The sequence below is a fragment of the Elgaria multicarinata genome, chromosome 2 (assembly GCF_023053635.1).
Source record: "Elgaria multicarinata webbii isolate HBS135686 ecotype San Diego chromosome 2, rElgMul1.1.pri, whole genome shotgun sequence".
NCBI classification, from domain to species: Eukaryota; Metazoa; Chordata; class Lepidosauria; order Squamata; family Anguidae; genus Elgaria; species Elgaria multicarinata.
This window is the reverse complement of record NC_086172.1, coordinates 36,824,461-36,849,522: the sequence shown is the minus strand read 5'-3', so window position 1 is coordinate 36,849,522 and position 25,062 is coordinate 36,824,461. Positions and strand designations below refer to the sequence as shown.

At 40.4% G+C, this 25,062-nt stretch overlaps 1 protein-coding gene across 1 annotated transcript in view; it reads left to right on the top strand.

Moving 5' to 3' along the window:
• Window positions 1-25,062, top strand: part of DNAJC10 (DnaJ heat shock protein family (Hsp40) member C10) — a 35,103-nt gene extending 10,041 nt beyond the window's left edge. The window contains exons 7-23 of the mRNA XM_063116296.1: window positions 582-675; window positions 1,026-1,103; window positions 2,391-2,434; window positions 2,994-3,131; window positions 5,274-5,363; window positions 6,482-6,595; window positions 7,578-7,692; window positions 8,647-8,774; window positions 9,409-9,525; window positions 10,796-10,897; window positions 11,783-11,938; window positions 13,664-13,797; window positions 15,904-15,957; window positions 17,073-17,220; window positions 17,331-17,450; window positions 18,619-18,732; window positions 20,241-25,062. Coding sequence (XP_062972366.1) covers window positions 582-675; window positions 1,026-1,103; window positions 2,391-2,434; window positions 2,994-3,131; window positions 5,274-5,363; window positions 6,482-6,595; window positions 7,578-7,692; window positions 8,647-8,774; window positions 9,409-9,525; window positions 10,796-10,897; window positions 11,783-11,938; window positions 13,664-13,797; window positions 15,904-15,957; window positions 17,073-17,220; window positions 17,331-17,450; window positions 18,619-18,732; window positions 20,241-20,252 — 1,758 coding nt within the window. The 3' untranslated portion in view covers window positions 20,253-25,062. The remainder of the gene's footprint in view (window positions 1-581; window positions 676-1,025; window positions 1,104-2,390; window positions 2,435-2,993; window positions 3,132-5,273; window positions 5,364-6,481; window positions 6,596-7,577; window positions 7,693-8,646; window positions 8,775-9,408; window positions 9,526-10,795; window positions 10,898-11,782; window positions 11,939-13,663; window positions 13,798-15,903; window positions 15,958-17,072; window positions 17,221-17,330; window positions 17,451-18,618; window positions 18,733-20,240) is intronic.

Sequence of the window (25,062 nt, the reverse complement as noted above, 5' to 3'; positions counted from 1 at the left end):
AGGGACATTGAAGCGTAGGACCAACGAGTGCAGCCTTGTTCCCCATTACACACATTGCTCTATTACTCTTCAGGCATAATTCCTGGACAGGGCTACGGCAATTCCTTTCATTTTTATTATGTCTCTGCAAGGATATTAGATACATTTTTAAGATGAAATAATTCAGGAATAGGGTTACATTCCTAGATTTATAAAATCTAGTATGAAGACTGTTGGGAATTTAAAGGTTTTTTATTCACTCAGTATTTTAACACTTAATTTTAACTTAAATTTAAATTATACTGTTTTAACTCTGTATTTTAACCTTATATCAATTTTGCTGCGTGGTTTTATCCTGGTTGTGCTTTTTATATTGTATTTTGTATTTGTGTTTTTAACTTGTTGGTTGTTCTATGATGGTTTTAATTTTTGTGAACCGCCCAGAGAGCTTCGGCTATTGGGCGGTATAAAAATATAATAAATAAATAAATAAATAAATAAGGTTCAGATCGGTTGGATGATATAAAACTGTTTGATAAGTATTGACTAATACATGTGGACCAGAAACGTTATGCCAAAATAAGATGTTTTTCCCGTTGTAGAACCCAGCGAAATATTATGGAGACAGGTCAAAGCAGAGCTTAATGAGTTTTGCCATGCAGTTTGTCACAAGCACAGTGACAGAATTATGGGCAGGTAAATAATTATTTAGAGTCTTGTTATTGTTCAATATGTGCAAATTTCAAATTCTGTGTGAAATCAAATAGTGGGCAGTGTGTAAACTTATTGAAAGACATCTCGCCTGAATCTTAGTAGAAGTGTATAAAAGATGAAATTACTGTCTGAGCTGTACTTTTTATTTATTTATTTATTTATTTATTTATTTATGTATTTAATACATATGTATAACGCTTACCATATTTAAATAATATCTCTAAGCTGTGCAAGAGGTATTACATTCTAAGTAAAGTTTCTGAATAAATGAAAACAAGTATGTGCAGATCCCTAAATGTGGACTGTTTTGTGTTCTGTGTGGTTGTTTTTAGGAAATTTCGTTAATTCGATTGAAACTGGATTTGCTTCTGGTGTCGGCTGGTTAATTACCTTTTGCACTGAACACGGAGGTAAATATATATGTGTGTGTGTATGTGTGTGCATGCGTGTCTTTTGAGCAATTAACATTAAAGAAGTAATTTGATTACGCTGACATCCAAGTGACAAAGCAAAGAAATTGACAATGTATGTAGGAAAATGTTATTGCACTTCTGTTGTCAAAATTGTCTCAAAGATAAGAGCAGCCATCAGGTTTTTTGTTCATACACTAAATGTCTCAAATGTCAGAAATTATGGTTTACTGTCAGTATATGCTATGCTGTTACCTACTGAGATAGTTAAAACACTTCTACTATTCTCTCTGCTAGTCAATACAGTGCAACTGAAAATTGCCCCATTCTAGCCCCCTAGTCTAACAGGACCAGCCCTACCATTAGGCAGAGTGCGGCAGCTAGTAAACGTTGGAGAGCAGAGAGCAGTGGTGAGTTGTTAGAGGACAGAGTGGTGCATGCCACTTGGCCTGTCCTGCACCCCTAAGTAGCTTGCTGCCCTCAGTTGCAGTGGAAGATGCTATCCCATTGCCAGTGTTGAAGTAAGATTCAAGTCCTGTTGGCTTTTATGCATGGAATGGGAGGTGACGCCATCTTGTCCTTTATCTTGGGGAGCCAAATGTCTTGAACTGGCCATGGGACTTCTTCACACAGTGAATAGTTAAACTATGGTATTCAGTAAGATGTAGTGATTTGGATGGTTTTAAAGGGGGATTAAACAAATTCATGGAGAGTAATGTCAACAATGGGTACTCATCCTGATGGCTATAGGCATCCTCCAGTATGCCTCTGAATACAAGTGGGATGGTGCTAATTCACTCCTGTCCTACATGTGGGTTTCGCACAGGCAGCTGGTTGGCCACTATGTGAACGGAATGCTGGACTAGCAGCACCTTGGTCTGACCCAGTATGGCTCTGATTATATTCTTATGTTATAAATCTGAAGATTTTTTTAAGCATATATGCCTGCCATATTCAAACTTCTGCTGCAAGTCATTCATTCTCCCTGCCCACCAACCTGATGAAGTGGAAATTAAACTCTCCTAGTCTTGATCTCTTATGAGGTAAACCTCATGTTTCCCATTCCAAAAGAGATGTATTCAAATATTATTTTTCCAGATTTTTCCCAGCAATCTTTGACTGCATGTGTTCCAAATTTTAATTGCTTGTGTTGTGAAAATACCTTAGTCATTTTTTTGCCAAAAGTCTTATTTGTACGATCACATTTGCACCTGCACGCATGTGATTAATGTAAACCTGATGATAAAGCTTGTTTCTCAGTCATTTCCTTATTGTCATTTTTTTTAGATTGTTTGACTTCTCAAACACGTCTTAAATTGGCCGGCATGTTGGTAAGCAATATTTGATTTAATGAATTTTAAAACAGTTATAATTCTGCCAAAGTTAAGAGTATTTAGGCCCCCTGATTTCAGAGGCAGAGACTAATGAGTGTTTAATTCTTCCTATGAAGAAAGCTTGATAGAAAGCTATCAAGTCTGATCTCTTCCAGCAGGCCTATCCAGTAGAATTTTAGGATACTTTTAGGATGTTTTTTTAACAGTGTATACTATGTTTTTAATCAGTATTTTATGCTTGCTGTTGTTCCCCGCCTCGATCCAATTAGAGAGGCGGGTAAGTATTATTATTATTATTATTATTATTATTATTATTATTAAACATGAAAGTGCTTAATTTTGGATCCTGCTCATTATTTTTACATTCTTTCTGGGGCAGGGTCTCCTTATAGGACTTGTAAAGAATGAATTGAATTGTTAGAATATGTCTGTATTTCGATGCTAACCTCAAAGCCCTCTGGGTGAGCTTATTGTGTGAGATGTGTATTTTGTACAAGGTATCTTGTCTCAGTCTGGATTCATTGTTTCCCTTGTTGTCGTTCTTTATTTTACACAGGAAGGCCTTGTTAATGTAGGCTGGATGGACTGTGCTACCCAGGGTGAGCTTTGTGATAATTTGGATATCTCATCTAGCAGTACAGCGTACTTTCCACCTGGAGCCACCTTAACTAATAAAGAGAAAGGAGGTGTTTTGGTATGAATTGCTTTATGATTGGTTTGCATAAACATACAGTGAAGTGGTGGTGCAGGAAAGAAGTGCCTTTGTAAATATTTTTTTCTTCATAGATTTTGTCTGTTCTCAATTGATTTTTATTTTAATTCCTCATTTATTGCTGGCACTGAAAGAGCGATTAAGTTATATATCTTAGAAAACATCCATGCTTTATCTATATCTCTAAATATCACACACTGGATTGTACTTTTTCTGTATTACCATATCACCTAAATATTCTGAGCAGTATTCAGTGCAGAGCCAGCACTAGTATAAATAATGTTGCTCTAGCGTAAGTGACTTATACTGTATTTCTTCGATTCTAAGACGCCATCGATTGTAAGATGCACACTAATTTCAGTACCACCAACAGAAAAAAAAAACTTTGATTCTAAGAAATAATAAACGCACCCGCGATTCTAAGACGCACCCCGTTTTTAGAGATGTTTATATGGGGGGGAAAGTGTGTCTTAGAATCGAAGAAATACGGTATTTATTTTTATTTATTTATTACATTTTTATACCATCTGTCAGGTATGCCTTAGGGTGGATTCCTGCATTGAGCAGAGGGTTGGACTCGATGGCCTTTAGGCCCCTTCCAACTCTACTATTCTATGATTCTACCGCCCAATAGCCAAAGCTGTCTGGGTGGTTCACAAAACCGTCAATAGTGTTAGCTGACGCATTGGGTTTTCCAGGGAATCCTGGTGCGCCAGCTAATACAATTGCCATTGCACTACAGGGCCCTATTTTATGTCAGCGCTTTTGTTTCATAACTGCCCTGAAGGTACCACTTAATCACAGTTGCTTATTTATTTAGCTATACATTGCTTCAACTTATTAGTCACCTTATAACACATTGTTACCAGACAAAACACAGTTTTAAAAAAATCCAGTGAATTAAATTGAACTAATGATAAATATTTGTTGCTAATACTGAAGAAAATTTAACTATCTGCCAAGGACAGCACCAGCTAAAACTACTGGTGTTACCATTCACCTCTTCATTTGGACAAAATAAATAATGTAATATTGAATGACAGAAAGTGATAACAAAAGTGCAATTTCCCTGTCACTTTTTTTTAAATGAATCTAAAAAGAAAAGACCTGATCTAACCAGTGTTATGCAATATTTAAAGATTAGGGAGAAACTTAGAATAAACCCTGTCAAGCAATCATGGGGCTCATCTACACCAAGCAGGATATTCCACTATGAAAGCGGTATATAAAAGGCAGGAGCCACACTACTGCTTCATAGCAGTATTGAAGTGCACTGCAGGATCTACACTACTGCTTTATAGTGGCACTGAACTACACTGACAACTGTTGGGGCCCAGGACACATCTACACCAAGCAGGATATAACACTATGAAAGCAGTATATGGTATGTGTCAATGGGCCCCAACAGTTGTCAGTGCACTTCAATACCACTACAAAGCAGTAGTGTGGCTCCTGCCTTTTATATGCCGCTTTCGTAATGGAATATCCTGCTTCGTGTAGATGAGCCCATGGATGCTGCATCCAAGAGTACAGCTGTTTCAAACACTGGTGCAGCCTCGAAGAGTGTACATTTTTCAGGGCAATGGGCCTAGAGCTGGAGGTGCAAATACATTAGGCCACAGCAATAGAATGGCTCTTGTTTCTCCTTCCAGATAAAAGTTTGGGATCTCCAGGCTATTGCACAAGATTGCTCCAACTCTGAAAACCAGAAGTTAATTCATAAAATCAAGTGGGAAAATATCCATTCACTTGCATCAGGGGTCTGCAACTGGCATCCCATTGGCTGACCCCTTGTTGCTGTGCTTGATCACCAACTTGTCCTTCCTTCTGTCTATTCAGAAACAGCTGGACAGGGCCTGAGAAAGAAGGGGGAGCAGAATTTCTCCCCTTCTACCTGAAACACTTTAAGGGATGGGAGAGTAACAGAAATCGAATGCATGAGCTCAACAAGGAAATAATCTTCCTCCTTGCTTACAAATCCATTTCTTCTTCTCTTCCACCCGCCCACACACACACACACACCGCCAAAGCTATTCAAAGTAGTGCAGAGCTTGCCCCGAAATGCTTCCGTGGCTGTGTGTATATAATAGGATAACACTTAAAACAATGTTTTTCTCCGTGCAGTTCCTGAACTCTTTAGATGCCAGAGAGATATATTTGGAAATCATGCAGCACCTTCCAGACTTCAAAATGATCTCAGCATCTACATTAAAGGTAAAGAAGATTCTAATCTTGACACCTTCAGGGGAATATTTTTCTCCTTTCTATTTACTAAATACTTTGCTTTTCTTGATAGAGCATCGCAAAACTCTTGGCTACAGCTGATGTGCGGCCATATTAAATGGTTCATCAGATATTTCCTGTAGAGGTGTAGGGTTTCATTGGTGGTGGTGGATCTGTTTACTTAGACCACTCCTTAAGGAACATGAAAGAAATGAGGAAACTGGGATCCTACATTTTGACCAGGAAACTCAGATGAAAACCAAAATGAGATGACTTTGCAGAATAGATTTATATGCTTTCTTTGCATGTTTAGTTGCACATTTAAGCCTACATGCCCTTACTATTTCACTCATGCGTACACACAGCCCTGCAGCACTGCCTGGCTTGGGGACATGGGTGGTGGTCTGTTTCTGAGAAATGAAAACTACAGGAAGTGGTAGCTTAGGGTGACTATATGAAAAGGTGGACAGCGCTCCTGTATCTTTAACAGTTGCATAGAAAAGGGAATTTCAGCAGGTGTCATTTTTATATATGGAGAACCTGGTGAAATCTCCTCTTCATCACCACAGTTAAAGGTGCAGGAGCTACAACAGAGTGACCTGATTTAAAAGAGGGCAGGGCACTTGCAGCTTTAACTGTTGTGCTGAAGAGGAAATTTCCCCAGGTTCTCCATATATACAAATGACACCTGCTGAAATTCCCTTTTCAATACAGCTGTTAAAGATACAGGAGCCCTGTCCTCCTTTTCACATGGTCACCCTACTTTAATTCTAAGTATTTGGCTTTCGCACCAGGCTCTGGTTGGTGGATTTGGGTTTTCTAGTTAAAACATACACACACACACCAAAAAGTAGATCCCACAAGCCTGACGTCTTCCCACCCCCGATGATCTGATATCAGCACAAACATTTGGATCATACTTTTTGCAAATCATCAGTTTTATTTATGCTGTCCAAGTATTCTACTGTTGATTTTTCACACACTACAAACTCCTGTTTGATTTTGAGTGAAAGATAATTCTGTAAAATTCTGAGAAATGTGATATTTTGTTTTTCTTTTGGTTGTGAGTAAGAAATGTTTGCCTTGACTTTATGTTTTCTCTTTGTAAGGATCACCTGGCTCATCATCGGTGGTTGATATTCTTTCAGTTTGGCCAGAATAGCAAGTCAGAGGCCCATGACCTTAAAAAGCTACGTTTTCTCCTTAAAGCGGAAAATATTCAGGTAAGAGAGCCTATAAAAATGGATGAATATTTCGGGAGAAGTGTTGGGATGATGGACTTTACTTGACTGATTAGAAGTGGGAGCAGCTTCTGCTGTCCCACAAAGCTGCAAAAGAATGTCTTTTTAAAACATGAATTCTTCAAAGCTTCGACATTTTCAGGCTTTTCTACAACACCTGGACCTATTTCAAGCATACATCCCACTTCCTCAAATTGCAGGGGGAAGTCCTAACTCAGCCATCTTTTCCCATGCTGCCACCCAGCAGCTCCTTAACCCCCCCACTGTGGGGTTAGGGCATGTGCATAGGCATGTATCGAATTATCAAGTCAGCACCTCCAGAGGGTGACTTGTTTCTTTTTTCACCTTGGGATGAATCCGGAGGCATGTACTTCAGTGTTAAAATATTATCATCATCATCATCAATATTTATATAACACTTAATTATCTAACACAGATTTCAGAGCAGTGAACATAAGTATAAACAGTAAAAGAAAGAAGATTTAAAAAAGCAAATTGTTCAATTTAAAAACAAAGGAACCAGAAAAACAGTGTCTAGCCAGTTGAACAGAGTTTTCAGAAGGCGCCAGAAGCAGCCTAGAGTTGGCGCCTGCCTGACCTCCGTGGGCAGAGAGTTCCACAGAGAATTTACTAATTGCTTCCTCCAGACATTACTCCTTAAGGTGTTAAACCTGTATTAGCTGTTATGCACCCTGCCTTTCTTCCCCTGCACACATGAATTTTGATGTTTGGAGGTCTTTGATATCTTTCTCTTTCTCCTGAAAAGTAGTATAATTTGTCATTTCACTTGAGCCCACATTCATCTACCTAAGGGACATACTACATTTGAACCAATACTGTTTTTTTGAAGTAAAATTAGACAATTTTAAATAGGATTTATGCTCCCGTGTTAAGTGTACATTTGCAGCATTTGGGGGATAATGATCCCAGGATCGTAATGAACAAATAGATGCTTCTTTCATAGGTTGGGAAGTTTGACTGCCTTACTGCACCAAGGACCTGTAACGATCTGTATGTTTATGAACCATGTGTAGCAGTCTTTAAAGGGACGGGAATGGAAGACTATGAAATCCATCATGGTAAGCATCTTTTGCATAGAAGAGTAATCATCTTGTGATGCTTGTGAATGTCCTTTGCTTATATGTTACAAGCATCTGCAGGTAATAAAGTCCACACTTAAAACATAGATATAGATATAGATATGAAAAGGAGCCTCTGGTCTTACAATTGGGAGCAAAGGAATGGGAGGTGGAGTGCTCAGCCTTTTCTCTGTCAGTCCTTTTCCCACTCAGAATTGCACACACCCAAGCTGCTTTACCACACACAGTTTGAAGGGTGGCATTTTCAGTGGGGAAAATGGCCACAGGGTTAAGTATTCCTCTCCTCAACTCTAGGAACTCCCCTATTCAAGACAGTAGCCTCTGATGACTGCTTTTCATTAATAGAGATGGGTATGGGGGAATTGTGGTATGCATCTGCATGTAACGTGTGCCACTTAGATTCATCTTTAGTTTAGACTATGTTGACTTCCACAGCACTAATCAATTTAACACGTTGCGTCGCTTGCCCTTTGAAGTTTTCCCTCTTTCTTGTATGTTTTCTGGGGCCATAATGTTTCCCTCTTCATAAGAGCACTGGTTTTATCTTTTAAGTAAAAAAGTAGAATTCACTGAGGAACATCTAACGGAATTGCTTTTCAGGACGAAGAGAAGGGAATAAGACTTTCTACAATGATACTTTCTGTATCATTAACCTATGGAATACTTTGCCAAAGGACATTTCTTAGCTATGAATGAATGACTGGTTATCTGTCATGACTGGCCTGTGCTTAAAAGTACCAAACTTCATCTTGGGCGGCAAAGAACCTTGCAAAGTGTGATCAGTCCTCCTTGATATGTACAGTATTTGTCTCTTACCTAGACAGAAAAACTAACTCTTTTCCCCCTTCACCCCAACGTTTCATCCTGTTTCGCTGAGCAGATAGTAGGCCGCTATCCACACCAGGTCTTTATTTATCTATTTTCCTTTTCAAGGGAAGAAGATTCTGTATGACATAGTGGCTTTTGCCAAGGAGAGTGTGAATTCCCATGTCATCACACTTGGACCTCAGAATTTTCCTGGCAAGGAGAAGGAGCCGTGGCTTGTTGACTTCTTTGCACCTGTAACTACTGTTTGAATATAACTCAATGAGTGGGTTTGTAGCAATTCTAGACTGGTACCTAGGAATGTTTTGGTCCACCGTTTTACTGTGTCCTATACTGCACTTCGTAATCTATTCTAAGCAAGTTGTCTGTTCAGCAGATTGCACTTAGAATTAGAGAAGAGAGGGATGCAATGGAACAATTAACGTAAGGGTGGCGAAGGGTTATTTTTTCTCCCATCGAGGGTCACATTCCTTCAGGGGTAATGTATCAGGTTTAATGTTTTCAGTGGGCAGGATCTCTCTCTCTTTATATTTTCACCATCCAACACTTTTGAGTCCAGAGGGAGAGGGCAAGTGAACAGGCAGTCAGGATAGACTGGTAAAACCCCATCCCACTGAAGGCGTCTTGCCCATGGGACCCCAGAACCTGGAGCCAGCACTGCAGGAAAGACCAGATGAAGGGGAAGGAGCAAGCAGTGGGTCTGCTGCCTAAATCCACTCCGTATGTTCCTTTAGGCAACAGAGCCCAACACCATACCACTTTCCCTGGGGGGGGGGGAGGGAGGGGAACACAATTTTTGACTTGTCCAACCAAAAATGGTAGGGAGGCCTGGGCATTTGGTGAGATGTTTGTTTCTCTCTTATTTGGTAGTGGTGTCCTCCCTGCCGGGCTTTATTGCCAGAACTGAGGAAAGCATCAAAGCAACTGTATGGCCAACTGAAAGTTGGCACATTAGACTGCACAGTTCATGAAGGGATCTGCAACATGGTAAACTGCAAGTATAACTATTTCTTCCTCACGGATATATCTTTGTTCCAGTTTAACTGTCCTTGAAAAACAGTGTCTTGTTGTTATTTTATAGTCAAAGAAATGAAGCCTATGCAGATCCTATTCATGTAAAAACCCAGATTTGTGTGTATTGTTGCACACCTATAAATCAAGTTAACTTTTGCTTCAGTTATTCTCTGCTGCCTGTTATAAACTAGATTAGCCTTCCCCAATCAGATGCAGTGGACTACAGTTCCAATCCTCCCCAGCCCAGGGAGTTGTAGTCCAACACATCTGGAGGGCACCAGGTTGGGGAAGATGTGTCTATGATCTTGCAGGATTAAAGCTTCATGAACTTGGAACCTTGCAAATAAAAAAATAATAAAATGCATAGGAAACAGGGACAGAATTTGAACTAATTTAAAGAATGATGAGTTATTAGTGGGCATGCATAAAAGGACATACTGAATGAAAAGAGCTAGACTTCCAGGTCAATCTCTCTGTATTTTAATAAAAGCCTATGAACTCAGTTGAGTTTGCGACTTAATAAGCTCATAAGATTAATAAGATTCCTCATTTACTTAATTTAAATTCCAACTCTTCAAAAGAAGCTCAAAGCACTTCACAAGAATTAAACCTGTAATCCCTGGGCAGTATCCAAGCGAGTCTTTGCGCAAGCAGGGGCACTGTTGATTCCATTCAGCAAGCGGCACCCACCTCTTGCGCAACATGGATTTAGTGATTCCTCTAGGAACTTGAAACTGTCAGCCCTGGAATGGGGCAGGTCAGCAGAGCTCACATAAGGTAACTCCCCCAAGTTGTCCCAATCCATTTCATGGCTTCCTAAAGGAAGTACTAAATTCCCCTTGCACAAGCGGTCCGCATGCATGGAGCAACCTGTTTGGATACTTCCCTCTGTGCTACAGGAAAAGGTATTCGGTAGAATTTCTAGGCTGCGATTCCATGCATGCTTATCTGGGAGTGAACGCCATTGAACTCAGTGGGACTTAATTCTAGGTAGACATGTGTTCCTTGCACTATTAAGCTCTTGTTAAAATGAATTAGCACCTTTCTCAGTGTTCCACTGAAATGTTTCTTCAGCCTTCTCTGTAGTTAACTTCCCTACTTCCAAATATTACTGTGATGGTAGAAGTTTCCTTTTAGTTTTCAAAACATGTCCAAAGTATTGAATGAAATAGCAGATATCTGCTGAAACTTGAAAAAGTGTCTCTGCTTATTCTAAAGATTTTTCATTTTGATAATTCCATAGCACAACATTAGAGCTTACCCAACAACTGTGGTATTCAATCAGTCTAACACTCATGAATATGAAGGACATCATTCCGCTGAGCAGATTTTGGAGTTTATCGAGGTAATTGTGTCAAATGTTGTATAATTTTGCAAACTTGCTGCTGCAAATACAGGGATGTTATTTAGTGGTGAGTTTAAAATGTAAGTTTCAAAGAAACGTATTTATGTAGGCTTCATTAAAACAGATGTAAAGTATTTTGGAGTCCATTATTGCTAATATTTCTTACTTGATTTGGTATTTCGTAAATTTTATTAAATTTGCAAGAAAAAATAAAATGTATACTACCAATGAATCACTTCATTCATTTAAGCATAACAAGTTATTACAATGAAGTAAATGTATATATTATAATACAAACAATTATAATTTGCTTTTCGCCATTATAAATAACAATCTTTGCCTTGTTTTCTTCTATTTACCACCTATATTATGATATCATCCTGCACAAAAAGATGTTACAATAAGCTTATTGTTCCAGAATTGCTCTTATCATTTGTAATCTTGATCAAACCTAGTACAAGTATGCATTCCCTAGCTGGCTTCAAATAGCACAAGTCAGTTTGTTCATCATCATTATTATTATTATTATTAATAATAATAATAATAACAACAACAACAACAACATTTATATACCACCTCATAGCCAAAGCTCTCTGGGTGGTTTACAAAAGTTAAAAACAGTGAACATTAAAAAGAAATATACAAAATTTATACATAATTTCACATATTATTCTCTAAATCCTTGCATCTGATTTGGTTCCCAGTGCTTACTATAGATGATTCTATCAGCCATGACCAACTTTTATAAAGTACTATGAGCAAATTGTACATGCTTATGAGTTTGACACGTTATGCAACTTGATTCATCCTTTTTTAAAATAGTTTTAAACAAGATTATAGATGTGAAAGTGGATTAATTTATTTCTTCTCCATTTTGTGCCTTAGGATCTTATGAACCCATCAGTAGTTTCTCTGACACCTGAGACCTTCAATGAGCTAGTGAAGAGAAGGAAGGATAATGAAATCTGGGTGGTTGATTTCTATGCTCCGTGGTGCGGTCCCTGCCAAGCTTTAATGCCGGAATGGAAGAGGATGTCCAGGGTAAAACCAAATATATGTTATATCCATATAAAATATAGAACTTGGGGGTGTTTATTATATATGCCTTTATTTGTGCAGAGTTTTCTCTAATGCCATCCTGTAGTGTCAGACATCCATGGTATACACACACACACACACACACACCAAATGTTTCTGAACAACTTTTGTATGTTCGTACGTTTTTCTTCTGAAAAAGCTGGCAGTGTTCTTCTCCCCTTGCTTATACAGTGGCTTGTGCAATCCAGCCACCCATTTTGGAAAGCTCAGCTCTTAATTATACATTATTTAGTCCTCACGCAAAGGCTGCAAACTACTGAAAAGGCCAAACTAGACAAGACACAGAAGGTGTCTTTACATTTGACCTGCAGCTTCTTTGCGTGTGTGGAGGAGCAGTTTAACCCTTTTCTTCCCCTTCTTCACTCCTGAAGAAAAAGTTCATATGAAGCATTTGAAGGAAATGTGCTACCACAACCAAAAGCAAATACCTCTGTCGGAAGAGGGATTTTACCCACAACTGGGACTAAAGTAGGGAAGGAAACAGTGAAATTCCCCCTCCAAACCTGTTCAATTCCAATAGTTATCAGCCCACTCAGCTGATGCTATATACATGAAATGCAAAAGAACAATTTAAGGGCATTTGCCCAAACTGACAAGCTTTCTCCCTACCTCCATAACAAGTCACTGTCTTCTCTTAAAGGTGAAACTGACAACAGGTTTAAAGATCCATGTCTGTTTCATAATGAAGGGACTTATCCTGATTCTGCACAGATATGGCTTTTATACACAAATCTCCAAGCTTGTGCAAAACAGCCATCCAACTACATCTGTGTGTTTTTTTTCTCTCTAAGCAATTTGCAAAGGAGTTTGTACATCAGACCACCGATATATTTTTTCGCACTGGATTTTAAATTAAATATAATTAGACACAAGGATTATCAGAGTTACTTGCCTACATAAGTAGAACTACACCACTGACAATAGAACCTTGGCAGGTTATCATCACATCCCTAATAGAAATCTTGTATTCATTTACCTGGAGTAAATACTGTAACACATTTAAATATTATGCTGGAAACAGACAGAAGACATGGTAGTCCTATTCTTCTGAATTTGTTTTAAAAATGTGGAAATCATTTGGGGTTTTGTTTCAGTTTTATCACTATGGTCTGTTTAAATTTCTGAGTAGGCATCTCTGACTCTTGCAAGGCTATTCGTGTGATATGAGTGTAGGAGAAAATGTACACACACAAAAAGGATTATTAATCTTGTCAAGATTGGAGTTGGGAATAAGCTACCCCCTGGACATTTAAAAAACAGATAAATCCACTTTTCAATTGTGTATACAATCCAAAGGCATAAGCACTATCTTTTGGTGCAGGGGACCTACTTCAAGGGAACTCTCATGTTTATCTGATTTATTAGCTGATCAAGCCTTTGGTTTTAGCCTACTGGGGTAGGGTGACATGGAGAGGAAAAGAGAGAGAGGAAAGAAAGACTAAGGGGAAGCAGATAAATGTCTGCATTCCTTAGCATACAAATCTGTTCTCTTTGCTGGAATTAAAGCATTAGCGTGTCCACTTGAGAAATCCATGAGCCCGTGGAAGCAGACACTGATTTCTGTATTAGGCTGACAGGCTATTAAAAGATGTAAATGTGATAAACCTTTGAATTTCAATTGAAGGCATTTTTCCAACTCAAGCTGAATAAATTATTCCTTTGTTCCAGCTGGTGAATAATCTGATTGCGGTTGGCAGTGTGGACTGTCAAAAATATTTCTCTCTTTGTCACCAAGAAAACATTCAAGGCTATCCTGAAATAAGACTCTTCCCGCAAAAATCAGTTTCAGCCTATCAATATTAGTGAGTAATGCCCCTGTTTGGATTGTATTCTTGGCTTGTAAAAATATTGTGTCCAAAGGCGTGCATTCTGTTGAAGCTCTGGCAAAGCGAGCTTTAAATAGTCCAGTCAGAGAAGAAAATAGCAGATTACAGATGGCCCATGCAGGCTAAACCGTCGATTTGTGGTGTTTGAATCATACTCTTTTAAAATTCTTACTAAAAGCAATGGTGGTTCTACATAAACTAAGCCCATTCACGTCAATGGGACTACTTTGTGTAGGAGTACCATTGGCTATTGCCAATTCCGAGATTTAGTTTCATTATTAGAATAACAATTCATTTTAGATTTGACCAGTAGAATAAACTAAATTAGCAAATAAATGCAAGTTAGGAAATCAACCCTGTTGGAGCCGTTTGTATGGTCCGTTGAGGTATATTTCAGCCTTATACTGAGTCAGAACCCTTGGTCCAACTAGCCCAATATTGTTGACATTGACTGGTAGCAGCTCTCTAGGGTTGCAGGCAGGATTATTTCCTCACCCTACCTAGGAATTGAACCTGGGATCTTCTGCGTGTGAAGTGGGTGCTGCACTGCTGAGCTCTGGCCCCTGTCTCTCCCCCTCTTCCTTGAGCAGTAAGCAGACACTGTGTTGCCTCTTCACGTCCAGCAGGCTGTCTAGAACACTGCGTCTGCTACCTTAATGACAATTCAGTTGTGTGTAACTATTTATTTATGGACTTTGCTGCCATAAGATATAGTGATAGCAACTAGCTTATGTGTCTTTAAAAGGGGTTCATAGTTTGGGGGTGCTGTTGGATCCAGAACTGTCACTTGAGGCACAGGTGGACTCAGTGCCAAGCAGCACCTTTCGTTTAGGCTGATAAACCAACTGTGCCCTTATCTAGACAGAGATAGCCTAGCTACAGTTATCCATGCTCTGATAACCTCTCGTCTGGATTACTGCAATTTGTTATATGTGTAACAGTCCAGAAACTTCAGCTAGTCCAAAACAGGGCAGTGCTATTGTTAATGGAGACTGGCCAGCAAGATCATAGTACTTATGCCAGTATTTTTCCAGCTGCACTGGCTGCCAGTCCATGTCCAGGTTGGTATTAACCATCAAAGCACTAAATGGCTTGGGGCCAGGTTATCTGAAGGATGGCCTCCTTCCACATGTACCTGCCCGGACCCTAAGATCAATCTCAGGGATTCTTCTCCGTGGGCCCCGGCCAAAAGAAGTGAGGAGGGTCTTTTCTGCTGTGGCACCCCAGCTGTGGAATGAGCTCCCTAGGGAGCTTCGTCTGGCACCTACATTGTACTCTTTCCGGCGCCAGGTGAAGATCTTTTTATTTTCCCAGTATTTTAGCAATTTACTATCCTAGTTTTTAACTCTGCTGTTTTAAATCTGCATTTTAAATCTCTGTTTTAATCTCTACATTGTTGCTCAGTTTTATTCTGGTTGTACTTTTATATTGTGGTTTTATATTATGGTTTTAAGCTTTCATAATTTATGCTTTACTTACAGTTTTATTTTTTGTGAACTGCCCAGGGAGCTTCAGCTATTGGGCAGTATAGAAACGAAATGAAATTAATAATAAATTTGTGATGGATAAGTATATTAGTGGCTTTTAGGTACAGTGGCACTCCAGGTATAGAGGCAATATGCCTCTCTGAATTCAGGTTGCTGTGGTGGATTGTGGGCTTCCAGAAACACTGCTTAGCTACTGAGGATGCTGGATCGGACCTAGTAGTATAGCTCCTTTTACGTTCTTTTCTTTTCCATCCAAAACAAGAGTTGGCCACCATCATCTCAGGTTCCATAGCATTGTTTTCTTTTGATTCAGTGTGTCATTTCCTTTCGCGTGGCTTGTGTCAGAATTATTGCTATGGAGAAAAGCATGTTGAAAATGCTAAAATTGAAAGTCCATGTGAATATTTTTTAGGGAAGATCCATCGGCTGGTACTGGGATAGGATTCCAGTATCCAGCTCTAGTTCATGATCTTTCCTAAGGAAATCTGCAACACTGTGAATCTAGTGAAAGGAAAGTGTGCACCATTTGTACATGCCATCTCAAACATTGCCTCTTTCAGTATATTTTACTCTTTGCTTTTATATCTTCTAACAGTAGCTACAATGCCTGGCACAGAGATGCTTATTCACTGAGAAGATGGGCGCTAGGGTGAGTTATTACATCAAGATCTGCTCACAATTCAGCCAAATAGTGTTATTTGCCAGAAATTATTGATATTTTTCTGTGGCAATGACTTGCGTAGGGGCCATTCACATATAACACCAGACAAGCATGTAATACATCTACACACAGCAGAAATTCTGGCCAGTCACAGCTTTTCTGGTTAATGTAAATGTCACTGTACTCATTGTTTTTTAAAGCATTACGGTTTGATGATGTGTTAGATTTTTAGCGTGAAAATAGAAGGGTGTTCTTCTCCATTTTAAACGCTTCAAGTTGTTCAAAGTTTTATGGCTAAGGGCCTTGGTTAAAGCAACGTGAGGGAATTCCTGAATTCCTGATTAACTGAAAAGCATATTTCTTTTCTAAAGCCCAGATCAAAAATATGGTGTTTTTTAAATTTTCAGTATGTCCTTTTTTCATCTTTGATACTGGGGAAAATAGACAGAAGTTCAAAATAGATATTCAGAGAGAGTGATTCTGTGTTCCTGGGTGAGCATCCCAGAGGCAATATGATGGCTCAGAAAACCTCTTCCGAGGTCAGAGACAGCACTCTGACCTCGGAAGGGGGAATTGGCGATCTGAACCTCGCAGCTGGTGTAGTTTTCTCTGAGGTAGAATTTTCTCTGAGGTAGGAAAATTGATGTTGGGGAAGGGGAAATTGCCCCCCAGTGGCTAATGAAGTGGCGGGGAAGGGGAGAAGACCAGAGAGGCCTGGATGAGCCTCCTCCATTCTCCTTCCCTCCCCTTCCAAAGTCCCCACAGCCTGTCCAGCGAAAATATTGGAAATTGGAGAATGGGGAAGCAAAGTTTGCCTCTGCCACCCTTCCAACCCTGCCACCTTCGGCCCAGGAGGGCATAGGAATCTCAGAAGCCTCCGGGTTCAGGGCCCTCTGAGCAACAAGGGCACAGTCCATCGCATTCTGTCCTAAATGGGTCCTAAACCCTAAAAGAAAGAAAGAAAGAAAAACTGAGTTCTTTCAAGAGTGAGAACTGTTCTTGACTACATATACATGATAGTGGTAACTGTTGTTGATGTATCACTTAATATTTAGCTGTTTAAGTAATTAAAATCCTACGTGCATTTTTCTTTTTTTATGAAGGTATTTACCTCAGGTGTCTGTGGATCTAACACCTCAGAGCTTCACTGACAAAGTTCTGAATGGGAAAGAGCACTGGGTCATCGACTTCTATGCGCCTTGGTGTGGCCCTTGTCAAAATTTTGCTCCGGAATTTGAGATCCTTGCTAAGGTAATTGTAAGATTTTTCTGACACCAGCAAACTATTTGTTCCGAGAAACAGACATGGACCCTTCTTAAGCAATGGACGTCAATGCTTCTCTCTTTCTCCCTCTCTTAAAGACTGTCAAAGGAAAGGTGAAAGCCGGGAAAGTTGACTGCCAAGCCTATGCTCAAACTTGTCAATCTGCTGGCATCCGAGCCTATCCAACAGTTAAATTTTACTCTTATCAAGGGACAAAGGTAAAAAAACAAAAACAAACCAATACTCAAACCTGCAAACTGTCAAGGATGAGGGAGGGGCATAGCTCCCTGGTAGAGCAGATGTTTTACATGCAGAAGGTCCCAGGTTCAATCATAGACTAATCGAGTTGGAAGAGGCCCTATAAGGCCATCGAGTCCAACCACTTGCTCATGCAGGAATCCACCTTAAAGCATCCCTGACAGATGGTTGTCCAGCTGCCTCTTGAATGCTTCTAGTGTGGGAGAGCCCACAACCTTCCTGGGCAACTGGTTCCATTGTCGTACTGCTCTAACAACCCGGAAGTTTTTCCTGATGTCCAGAGGGAATCTGGCTTCCTTTAACTTGAGCCCGTTATTCCGTGTCCTGCACTCTGGGATGATTGAGAAGAGATCCCGGCCCTCCTCTGTGTGACAACCTTTCAAGTATTTGAAGAGTGCTGTCATGTCTCCCCTCAATCCCCAGCATCTCCAAGGATGGCTGAGACAGATTCCTGTTTCCATTGCCCGTCAGTGTATCAGACTAGATGGACTGATGGGCTGGCTCAGTATAAGGCTTCTTCCTGATTAACGGGTAGGCTATAATGGCAGCTTGGTCCATCAAATGCTGTTTTCAGCAACTGCATCGTTTTTAGTGTTAGGTAATGCAAATTAGTACCACTTTTTCCAAAAAGGATTTCCTTTTCTTTTTTAAAAAAGTAAACTTGCTGAACCATGACTACTCATATGCATACTACGGCTCAGAAGCTATAGACTGTCTTCTAGCGCCATGGACCAGGAAAGAGAGGAACTTCCTTTTGCCTACAGGCCATTAAGAAGCTTGGGATGATACTAAGATGTTCCTTTTCTGGATGTGTCCCTTTATTCTGCCAAAAGGCAGGAATCCACAACCTACAGATAGGCGTCATTCATACTTCAGCCAGCTTTAGCATATCAGCATGGCACTTGAGAAGATCCTTGGGTATATCTTCTAATTACTGTAGCTGTGCTATGCAATATCAAAGTTTGGGATGTAATAAAAATACAATAAAAATAGAGTTGACTTAATGCTACCAAAAAAACCACAACTAATAAGAGTACTTTTCATTAAGATGATCTTTAAGGTAGCTTCAAACACATCAATGTGTGATTTGGCCAGAGATGATAACCCTCTTTTTTTCTGTATTTAAAGAAAAATGCATTTGGGGAACAGATAGACAGCCACGATGCAAAAGCCATAGCTGAACTACTGATGGAGAAAGTAGAAGACATAAAAAATAACAGAAAAATATCTTCCAGAAACAAGGTGGGCAATTTGTTTTGAGGTCTATTAACACAGGTATTTTAACATCTTCATCCTGTACTGTTTGTTGTCTGTGGGTTATAGCCAATGGTGGCTTTGCACTACTTCCCTCTAGCCAATAGGTAGCTTCCCACTTGTGCAAGTCAGATCACCTGATTTTTGCCAATTCCCTCCTCCCCAGTATAGGACCCCTCCCAATACCCCTTGAAAAGTTGCTTCTGGGGTTGAAGGAATCTTCAGAAGAACATGGGGGATGGATGCCCTGCCTTATTTAAGCAGAAGACCTTTCTATTAGTACAAAGCCATCATGGGATACCACCCAATTTTGACATACATCTTGTAAACAAAAAGCAAACATGCCTGCTGTGGCATCCCTCCTCTTCCATTTGAATTTGTTGAATTATTTCAAATACTTTCAAGAATCTGGTGCGGTTCAGAAAGAATGCCTTGAAGGAAACGGCGGAACTACTGCAGGACTAAATTCTGATATTGGCCTACTCTACAAGGTCGTTGAGGGATAATTTTGTACCTTCCATGCTATGACTGGCTAAGTAGTATCAAGCAGCTACACCTTGAGAAATCAGGGGGACCGTGGGTGCTCCTAGACAGGTATCATCAGTCCAAAGGCAGCTCTTCGGTCCATTTTTCCTTAACAGATTTTCTACAGCAACAGAAAAGATGGAAGAAGTGGTGGGAAAACATGGGGCAGCTGCAAATTGAAGACCATGATCTCTAGGGGCATGTCTAGATGAGTGTTTATCCCAGGGATCACCCCGGGATCATCCCTGTGCATCCACATGACGCACAGGGGATCCCGGGGGCAGGGAGGGATGATCCCTCCCTTTCCCCGGGATAACGGCCACCATTTTTATCCCGACTTTTCCCGCGGGAGATGTTGGCCACCGTCCCGGTTTCGTCCCGGCTCCTCATGAGTAACCACAAGGGCATGGGCTCCATCTGGGGTGGGGAGAGAGGGAGGGATTTTTTAAAAAAAAAATACCGTTTTTGCAGGAGCGCTCCAGCGCTCATTTTTTATACAAAAACAAAATGGCGGACGTGACATCCTCTTCCTCCCAGGACGTTGCACGCTGCATGTAGACTGAGGGGGAGGATCTCGCAATCAGCATATTGCGAGAACCTCCCCCCTCCGCCGGTAGATCTAGCCATGCCCTAGGTTTCTTCTTAAATTTCATGAATGAGGCAGGGTGATGGCACAATAAAAGCCTCACTTGGACGCACCTAATGTCAACTGGTTGGAACCAAAGGAGGAACCTTTGGATCCAACCTGTACTAGACAACTAGTGAATGGTGCAAGTTCTAAGCTTTTACTGTACAATGTAAAGAACAACTCAGAAAATACAGTATCCCTTATATTAGACATCGTATAACTGGCATTTTTTATGGCAGTGCAGGCAAAAGAATCCTTCATGAGAACATGAAAGCAGCATTTTGTGTTTTATCTATTATTATTTCTTCCCTCCCACCGTACTGCAACCCTCCCTGACAATCAGGATGAGCTCTGAGTCGTGGAATGAATTCAAAGCATACTGAAGTAGCAGCACTGAAAATAGTAGATCATCTTCCTCAAGAAGCAAAAGAAATGCATTGGGATTCATGGACACGCAGATTATCCCCACGAATGCTACAGAACTTGCTCTGAATCGTCCAGTGTCCATTTGAAATAGACTCCGGCGGCCATTGATATGCCAACTGCACACCAAGGAGGCTTTTATTTTTCTGATGATGGACTTAAGACTTGGTCAGTAGCAGGAGAACTGTAAGGGTTTGTTCCTTTCCTTCAGCCCACACAATCTCTTTCTCTCCTGCTGAAAAGCAGCACGTGGACAGACTACTCCACAGTACAAAAAGGCTAAAACAGCGCTCTCTCAATCTTTCCTTCCTATGAGAAGAAGAATGGTCTGAACAACTGTTTTACCTCTGTATTGTAGTTGGTGAACTTTGCCCAGGATTCACTGGGCGGACTAAAGTAGGCGTTTGGAGACCTTCAGCCCACCTGTGTTATAGAATGTTAACTTCCGTACTGACCTCTACGCTTTTTCGAAGAGTTATTTCAGTGCGTGGCGGCCAAGGAGAAAATCCTTGCCTGTGTTGGCTCTCTGCATCTTCAGCCGACGGTGAGCCACTCGTGTGCATCAGCTGCTCTACGCAGGTTTTGGAACACTGCTACAAAATGCTCAAAGAACACTTTGGTCTTTTATTTAGTGGCATATGTGCAGCTGGATCCAGTAGGTGGCAGCACATGTATGGTCACGACGGGCTGAAGCAGTTGAGAGCCAGCAATAGAGGGGCCACCTGTTTGTTTCAATAGGGCTTGCTTCGAGGTAAGCAGGATTCTAAACACACCCTAAGCTTTCCCACATCAAAGCAGATCTACATCGGACAACAAACCCCATAGCTGAGTTGCATCTCTGTGATTTGCCATAGACTTCAAAGTGCAGAACATCGTGTGCTTCTGTCGTAGCAAATTTGTTCTGGTTTTCAAGTGAGATGCTCAAGTCCCTGTCAGAGGCACACATTTTATTTGTTTTGACAGCACCCTGCTCCCACATCTTAAAAAGCGGAATAGTTCAAATGTAAATGCTGCCTTTTTACATGTTTGCAGCATTTCAAGTGCCTTCTGAATGTTTACTGCTCAGTAGCAGTCACTTTTGCAGGAGTTTGTGCTACTGGAAGTTGTTTAAGGTTTTTGCATCAGACTGTTTATCTGAGGCGGGGTTGGTGGGGCAGTGTCCTTCCTGTGCACAAATGCAATACAATGTTTTTCTGATGTAGAATTGACACTCGCCAAAGTTTTACATCATTTCTAAGCATCAAACACAAAGATAGTTCGGCAATACCTTTATTGCTATTAGTTTAAAACATTGGTATCCTACGTCTTGTCCAAAGAGTTCTAGGCAGCTTACAATGAATAAATATTTAAGGATTACAAAGTAAAATGCCACCAAAGATTGTGCAAGGATTCAAGTTCTCCAGAACTCTTCACCAGTTTAATGAAATTTTGCCCAGGTGCCTGTAGCCACATAGGTAGGGAGTAGGAGATCACAGTTGCGATTTCGTTTCGTTACACTGAAGAAGAGTTCTGGAGAACTCGAATACTTGCACAATTTTTGGTGGTATTTTAGTTGGTCCTAATAAAGGTATTGCCCAGTTGTGGATTTTCAAGGTTGTTTCCATACATAGTAGTAGTATCTGTACTGTATATATCCACACATTAATTTGAAAATCTTACACTGGAAATTTGGAATAATAATCTTCCTCTCCCTAAAAATGGAGTGTTGGTTACATAGAATACAGACACAAGATTAGTGGCAGCACTACCTTAGAATAGTGGTATTATACCACTTTTTAAAAAGTTAAATTCAATCCATTGCATCTATTAGTATTTCCAGGCTTCCTGTGTGCATAAAAAATACTCTGCACATGCAAAATTCAAGGTTGTGGTGTCTGTATATTGTTGTTGTTTTTAAAGAGACACATTTCCACAATCTGCAATTATTTTGTGAAGCAAACACACATAAGTATATGCAGTAGTATCTCATTTATGAATATGCTCTTCTCATAAAATCACCAACCATTTTTCCTCCAAGAATGAGATCATAGATACTTCTGCTTACATTGCGCTCTTGATGATGTCATAAGAATTATGGTTAGTGATATAGGGAAGAGAGAACCTTCTGCTTCTCTACATTAGCAAAACAAGAGGACAGATACTATTCAACTACAGTATTCTTTTTGCGGGTATAATAGACGTTTATGACGCATTAATTTCAAGTGCAGCCCACTTATCTCTTGAACGTAATAATAAATTGTTCCATCCAATGTGTATCCTTCCAGCTTTCATGTTGCCATTTAAGGGTTCAAGCCCCTTTAAGTTCAGATTTCATAGGAGGCAGTTCGAATATCCTGGGGGAAAACAGTGCTCTATGGTGTCTAAATCAATCATTCAGTATTTTAATAACATATTTGTGAGGTCTTGTCAAGTGTAGGAAGGGTTCTATTTTAAGCTCATTGTATAAGGCAGCCTTCCTGAACCTGGTCCTCTCCAGATATGTTGGGTTACATCCTCAGCCAGCATGGCTAATGGTTAAGGCTGATGGGAATGATAGTACAACACAACTGGAGGGCACCAAGATGGGTATTCCATGGAATACATTCTTACATTTACACTCCAAAAACTGACCTGTGGGTCATGCTGCATTGCTATATACTTGAGAAAGTTTGGTACCCTAGCGGAGAAGATAGAAAGCCGCATCTAACGTGGAGCCATTCATGAGCCTGTTGAATCCAGTGGGCTTACATCTGCCTAAGCTTGTGCTGTACAGTGGCTTGGTTCAGACAACACGCTAAACCACGCTGCTTAACCACAAAATGGCTAAGGGCTTCCCTTAACCATTTTGTGGTTAAGCAGCGTGGTTTAGCGTGTTGTCTGAACCAGGCCAGTGAGTGGCCCATAGGATCGGAACTAGAAACCGCTGAGTGTAAAGTTCTCTTATGTTTTTTTATGTACATGCACTCTTACTGGCAGTGGTTATCTTGTATTCCTTGTCATCTGCTAAAGCAGTTACTGAGGCAGCAAAATAAAGTTTTTCAATACAAAGCCTGCAGTACTTCCAGTTTTGCTAATGTTAAAAGTTTTTAAAGATTTATAGTAAACGTTCTCAACCAGCAGATTTGCTGGCTGCAATCCAAAGAGGGGACTATGTGCAGAGGAGAGAATCAAACTTGCAGCCAAAGCTTTTCTTTCCATTCCCATTGCTGAAGGCTCACATGGCTTTTAAATTGGTCGGTTGTCTGTTCAGCAATGGTGAATTATTGCAGCAAGACATTAATTGCGCAACTCATTCCGTGCCTTTCCTATATGCAAGTGTGGGGTTGTTTGTAATAATCGAGCACGTTATACTGTTACGTTTGCCCCACTTCTTCAAGCGATGAGGCATTCCAGGGGTTTGGTTCCTTCTTGGAAGGAGATCACTGGACATTAAGGGCGTTTTTGTAATATTTGAGATGATGTACAAATAAACAGGTTGAGCCAGAGGTGGAAGCATATAAAATAAACCTTGGAGAGATCTGTTCAAGATCTCTTCAGTGAGAGATCTCAAACCAGACTGAAGGCAAAATTATGTATTAAGTTTGCTATTGAACCTATTCCCCTCCCATGTCTCTCTGGCAACATGCAGCTGAAAAAATATACATGCTGTGATGTCACTGCATTCGTGCTTTTCTGCTCTACTTCATTGCCTGCTGCTTACAGGGGAAACAAAAGTAACTGCACATTACCAAGGAGATTCAGGCTAGTGGTTCGCGTGTATCTTCCTCTAATTTATCTAAAGCCTGACTGAGTTACAGGTACTCTTCACGTACAACTCCAGTAGAATGAGGTCATGCTACTGGTAATTGGCTGCTGTATCTTAATTGTGAAATACCGTAGGCTAATCTGAGAATTTCAAACAGGCTTAAATCTGAAATGCCTAAATAGGACTTTTATTGGTGAGACCATACATTTATTATCTGTTCTATGTCTGCCCTCTGTTAACAGTGTTTGCACATGGCACAAAGAGTGCAAGAGAGTCTCAAGAACAGATGCATCATTGTGCCTGCTGTGGAAATGCATTATCTGCACTTCTGATATATGTTCTCCTTGCCTGTCTTCTGCTCAGGACTGGTCTGTTCCCTCTTTCAGCAGAAGCTGGATTTGCACAGTGTTAACATGACCTTTTGTCAGCAACGAAGCAACTGCCCATTTGTCAGGCAATAGGGCTGTGCACGCCACTGATTGGCTAACCCTTGTGTCATTCACAAAGCCACATCTCTGCCTCAGCAGCTTTCAACATGAGACTGGGGGGCGGGGGACACTTTAAAGAAGTAAACAATAAAATTAAGCTCCATGCAAGCATTTGATCAGCTAACCATGCAGGTACTTGAAAAGCAAGGCCAAGAATGGTTGACTAACTCAGGCAGGAGACTTCAAATCTAGAGTCAGGTTCTGTGTCTGTGCAGGAGCTAAGATGGGAAAAACAGTTCGCCCTAATGCAAAAAACTTTGCGCCTGCACTTATTTCTATGTCTTTCTATATGCCGCCAAGGGAACCTTTTAAATGTCTGGTCTGAGAATTTAGTTTGTTAGGGATATTTGTGGGGTTTTTTTTTTTAAGTCAATAAATCAAGAAGAAAGCACTAGCAATGGTCTGAACAATGGTTTTGGCAGTGGAAATAGTAAAATATGTTTGGACCTTTAAGCGGGGTGAGGATCCAAAGCTGTAACCAGCAAGAAGAGTTCTTGTCTCACTCCATGATTGTTTTAGTTGTAAGCCAA